Source organism: Ochlerotatus camptorhynchus, unplaced genomic scaffold (assembly GCF_037179485.1).
Source record: "Ochlerotatus camptorhynchus isolate MF236.1 unplaced genomic scaffold, CSIRO-AGI_Acam_v1.1 ptg000136l, whole genome shotgun sequence".
NCBI lineage: Eukaryota > Metazoa > Arthropoda > Insecta > Diptera > Culicidae > Ochlerotatus > Ochlerotatus camptorhynchus.
The window spans coordinates 1010196-1016195 of NW_027040626.1; the positions used below are offsets into that span (position 1 = coordinate 1010196).

General features: G+C 38.6%; 1 protein-coding gene across 1 annotated transcript; it reads right to left on the minus strand.

Moving 5' to 3' along the window:
• Positions 1 to 1160: 1160 nt before the first annotated feature.
• Positions 1161 to 2223, minus strand: LOC135700442 (uncharacterized). The gene is made up of 2 exons (XM_065220964.1): positions 1357 to 2223; positions 1161 to 1172 (listed from the first exon to the last, which is right to left on the minus strand). Exons 1-2 carry the CDS (start codon positions 2221 to 2223, stop codon positions 1161 to 1163), a joined length of 879 nt encoding a protein of 292 aa, XP_065077036.1.
• Positions 2224 to 6000: the final 3777 nt, after the last annotated feature.

Genomic DNA, 6000 nt, shown 5'->3' on the forward strand with positions numbered 1-6000 from the left:
GTTTTTCTGCTAGCTCCGTCATATACGTGCCATTTGTGGACTCATTGTCAAGTGCTTTGTATATGAATTTTTTGTTTGGATTACTTCCGTGTTTGATTTTTATAGTTTCTTTCAAACTTAACCATTCTATTCTTTTATTCATCGACAATAACCCACTATCTGCTAGCATTACATTAATAGGTGTGCTTTTAAGGTATCTCATTGCAACTCGTATGTATGCGTTTTGGACCGTTTCTATTTTTTGTAGATTCGTTTTTGCAGCATTGCCGTATACGATTGCTCCATATTCTAACTTGGACCTAACAATAGCATTTCCTATTTTTAACACAGTTTCCGGATTAGCAGGGCTTTTTTTGTAGGAAATCATTTTCAGAAGGTTTAGGCTTTTCTTGGCTTTGGTTGTTACCTCTTCTATGTGCTTTTTGTGTATGAGGCCTTTATCTAGCGTATATCCTAAGTACTTATGGGTATTATTAACTTCGATCCTTTCTCCCTGCACCTTAATATTAAGCTTGTGATCTGGTATTTTGCTGTAGTTCACAACTGCACACTTAGCTGGATTCATTTTCAATTCCAATCCCTGAAGTCTCGTTCTGACTACCTCGATACATCGATTCGCTTTTTCTACTATTTCCCCGCTATCTCCTTCTATCATCAGCGCAAAGTCGTCTGCAAACTGCGTCAGGAACACTCCTTCTTCTATTTCTTCGTGAAGATCAATCGTGTATAGATTGAATAACACTGGTGATAAAGGGCAACCCTGGGCTAGTCCTCTGTTGACTGTTACTGTTACCTCTCGTTCTTGGGCTGTTATTTTCATTATTCTCTCGTTCAAATATTCATATATCCATCTTCTAATTTCCCACGGAATTTGCAATTTTTCCATTTTGTCCAGCAATATTTGACAGTTTACTGAATCAAACGCTTTGTCCACGTCCAGGAAGAATACTACGCAGTTTTTCTTCTGTGCTTTTAGTTCCTTGATGGAATTGACTATATAGTTTACGCTGCTTATTGCCGAATACCCCTTTCTGAATCCGAACGACAGTGGTGGTAGTAATTCCATCTCATCTGTATACTTCGCAAGTCGGTCTTTGACTACAGTGTTAATTGTTTTTAGAAACACGTTCATCAACGCAATTCCTCTCTTAGCCGTGATATCATTTGGGTCTCTATTGGGTTTTTGTATTAATACCATCTTGCTAATCCGCCATCGTTCAGGAATTTCGATTGCTAGCCATACTGCATTTAGTTGTACACTTATTTCGCTTATCATTCCGATATTTAATCCCATACAAGATGATATGATATATGGTCTACACCTGCAGCAGAGTGATCTTTCTTGCTTTTTATTACCTTGAAAATTTCCTCGAAATTTAGTGATTCTCCCATGTACGCTTTTTCTTGTTGTATTCCGTGTTTCCATGTCAGATTTTCTGTTTTTTTGACATAATTCCTTCTCATAAATTCCATCGCTGTGTTTAGGGACGGTGAATGGTCCGCTCCTTTTTTTGATCCTGTAAGTGCCGTGTCCAATCCTCGAATTATGTTCCAAATTTGCTTCGGTGGGGTTGATTCCTCTATTTTTTCCTGTAGTTCGTGTACATATTTCCGTTTTTCCTTCCTGACTAGCTTCTTGAACACCGCTCTAGCTTTCTGCATCTCCTTTTGGTTGTTTAATGATTTTTCTTTGTTGAAGTTTCTTAGCCTTTTCCTCTTTTCATTGTATGCTTTTTGTAAATCTTTGTTCCACCACGCTTTCAGAAAATCTGCCTTTTTATTCTTCACTACATAACTAGCTGCCTCTATTTGTTCCTCGAATACTTGTTGCATTTCTTCCGGGGAGTATAGGTATTGCGGTCTTAGTGAGTTTAGTCCTTCTATTGCTCGTTGTACATTTACTTTCTTTCGTGTGCCCCACGATATCGGTGCTTCAGATTGTATTGTCATGCTGATGCAGAGATGCATACTACCGAACTCTTCTTGTAGCACATTCCAATTCGTCAGTGATGCTAGGTGGCTTGTCGCGAATGACAGATCGATGGCCGTGGGAGATGAGTTGATCCTAGGAATCGTAGTACTCTGTCCGTCGTTCAACATTACCAGCTTTGAGTTTGCCAGTTCGTTCGCCATAGCAGTGCCTTTCGCGCATGGTTTAACCCCATCGTCCCACATGGGGTGCCTTGCGTTGAAATCTCCCGTTAACATTATTTCTCCATCCATTCTTTCGATTAGACTGAAAATCTCTCCAAATCTCTCAATTTCCTTTTTGGCTAGCCTACTATCCGGTGGCACGTATATCGAGAATATTGTAAAGTTTACCGACAGGCTCTTTGTTCGTATTGCTACTACTTCTACTGGTTCGTAGGTGCCTAGTTTTATCTCTTCGTAATTGACGTCTTCCCTGATCAAAATTCCTACTCCTCCGAATCCTTCATCTCTACACCTCTGCACCAATCTGTAACCTTTTATCCTGAAATTTTCATTTGGTTTCAACCAAGTTTCTTGTAAACTAGCTATTATAATTTCCTCCTTTTTCAAAAACATTGATAACTCTTCTCTTGTTTCTATAGGCCTTAAAGATTGTATGTTATTCTGCATTATTTTTATGTTCTTATCCATTTTTCTCCATATTCTCGTGTGTAACTTCTTTGTCTTCTGTTATAGATGCTAGTTCATTAGTGATGTCTTCGATGATTTCTTGGATTGTGGTACTGATTCTGATGATGAGTTCCTCATAAGCAATTGCCGATGCCTCCTTGGTAATGATTTCTGCATTGATTCCCGAGTGCAGCCTCATTAATTTCCTGATTACGTCCAGATTCCTCCAAAATCGCTTCATTTCCGTTATTGTTCTTTCCCATTGGTCCACCTTGTATGGGTTCTCGTTGAATTGATGAGGTACATTTTCATTCATAACCACCTGTGCATAGTTTGGACGTCGTTGTTGTTGTTGTTGTTGTTGGGATCTTGTTCCATTCCTTTGAACCAGTACAGTCTTGTACTGCGATCCCGGATTTGAATTTCGCTGTTGTGTCAGATTAGGAAACTCCACTTCATCGTCCGGTAGGATGTCGAATGTGTTTTCTTGTGTGCATTTCTTCTTCGCTTCATTGAACGTTATCTTATCCCTTTGCATGATCTCCGAAATCTGTCGTTGTTCCTGTCGCATTGGACAGAATCTCTCTGTTGCTTTGTGGTTACCTCCGCAATTTATACACTTAACCGTTACACAGTCCTCCTGATTATGCTCCTGTCCGCAGTTTTTACATTTTTCAGCTCTTTTGCATTGCTCCTTCTTGTGTCCATATCCCCAACAGTTCGCACATTGCTTTACCGGAAATATGTACAGTTCGACTTTGAATTTGCATCCAAAGATCATGATGTTGTCTGGGTGCTTGCTTCCTTTAAATGTAATCTTTACATTGTTCGTATCTAACAGCTTCCCTTCTTTGTTCCTTTTCTTCATTCTTTCCGCTTTCAATACTTCTGTGTCCGATTCCATGTTCTCCATCAACTCGTCTTCGTTGTATTCTCTTGGGATTCCCTTGACCAATCCAATCGTCTGTCTCAGCACGAACGGTACGAAACATTTAAGATTTTGCTGCTCCAGCTTCTCGCCTCTCAGCACGTTGGCAGCAGCTTCTGACTCAAACGTGACTTTGAATCTTAGTCTTCCTACCCTGACAATGTCCAGATAGTTGATCTTTCTTGAATTTAGTACTCGTGCCACTTCAATCGGGAATCTTGCCGTTTGTTTCTCGAAGTCAGCTGGTTCCATAAATACCACGTCCATCACACCATTCGTGTTTGTCCTGGTTGAGGTTTCTGCAGTTTGATTGTCCTGTTGAGTGCTGGTTCTGTTCGATGTTGATTTTTTTGTTTTCTCCACATTTTGTCCTCCTGGTTTCACTGCTTGCTGCGTTTCTCCGATTTTATACTGCTTTCTGGTCACGATGTTTGATTTCATTTTGTATCTTCTTTTATTGCTCTCTAATTTCTAATTGTAATGACTTGTTTTGTATTCTTCACTTAACCTAACACTGTTTTTTTTTCGCTTAACCTAGTACTGTTTTTCTCTTCTTCTTCTTAATACTATTCGTCTTCTCCTTCTCAGCCCGCAACTTAATTTGATCACTTTTCTTCTAATTTCTTGTTTTGGTTCGTACAGAATCTTCTTCACTTGGTCTCTATGTTTAATTTATGTTATTTCACTATCTGGCAAATTGTGGGTGGATGATGTTTATCTTCTCACTCACTTTGTTTTGGTTTTGGTGTGTGAAATTAATGACCATACAATTTTTATTATGGTAACCCATGTAATGTTTTCCATTTATCAAGTAGTTCAGATAGGCTAGAAATGACAGGTTCATAGTTAGAGAGAAAAAAAAATTGCTTTAAATTCTATTGATGTAAAACCACAGACAAACAGACAACACTCGCCAGTTATTCATCGAACACGCATTTAACGGTAAACTTAAACGATTTTTAGTTTGTAGTACCGCCACCTGAGGCGCGCATAGTGAATTCCCCGAGGAATTCCCTTCACGGTAACCGCAAAATACCCAATAATGACTATAAAAGACTCGATATTGACTACAAAGTATGCATTTGCAAGGGAGACTGGAACTACCCATTAAATGAGTAAAAAGATTACCAATTTATGAGTATTTGTTACTCACAAATGAATGCTTACTACTTATTTTTGTAGTTGTAATTATTCATAAATGGGTACAATTTTACTCATTTAATGGGTAGTCCCAGTTTCCCTCGAAAATGCTTACTTTGTAGTCATTATTGGGTATTTTGCGGTTACCGTGTTCTTCAGCGTACTGCCCATCACAGTATACTCAACAGATGGCGGTAATGTTTCACTATAGTGACGATGTTTTATAGTGAAAATCAAGCTGGACATTGCATTAAGTCCTAAGTAACATTGACAGATTCTCTTCGTCGACATTCTCTTATATATTATATTCCCACAGCCATGTAAAGACATTCCCAGGTATTTTCAGCACACATATCGATAAAAGAAGCTTTTATCTAGCATCTAATACGACAAACACAACAAGAAACGGTACATTTGATTTTTTCTTGACTCAAGCATCGTACAAGTAGAAGAATATAGTTTTACCACAGACAAACAGACGTAACACATTGAATATTTCAAGCTGAACATTGTTCGATGCACATCAGGCATAACATTTGATAACGGCACAAAAGCATTTGTAAACAAACTTTCTTAAGCCCTTTACACCTCACGTGAACCAAAGTACACCCAAGCAAACCAACAACATCATCGGATAGGGGAAACTATCACTATCACCTTTCTGAAAGTGGTATTGGTTTGCGTGGGCGTACTTTGGTTCACGTTTAAAGGGCCTTATAACTCTGTAGTCTGAACGTACTATAAATGCTGTCCAGACAGGAGAGTTATAACATGTTATAACGGTTGTCAAATAATTGCAACACAGAAACCACCATCAAGATAGCGCTATAACATGTTATAACTCTGTAGTCTGAACGTACTATAATAGTACGTTCAGACTACAGAGTTATAACATGTTATAGCGCTATCTTGATGGTGGTTTCTGTGTTGCAATTATTTGACAACCGTTAGAACATGTTATAACTATCCAGTCTGAACAAGGCATTATGCCTTGTTCAGACTACAGAGTTATAACATGTTATAGCGCTATCTTGATGGTGGTTTTTGTGTTGCAATTATTTGACAATCGTTATAACATGTTATAACTCTCCAGTCTGCACAGCGTTTTTAGCGAGAAGTTCGTTTATGTTGCCGTGGTAAACCAAAGAGAAAGTCGATGAAGATAATCGATCAACTTAGATAGGCTCTTTTCAAATGTTACGCAACAGTCCATAAATGAAATATTTCACAGAGTCGTATACCACTGAAAATGTAGATGGCGCGTTTGATGCATTGGTGACAAAAATAGTTGCGGCTGGAAAACTAGGGCCTTACTTGCTTCAAGCAAAAGT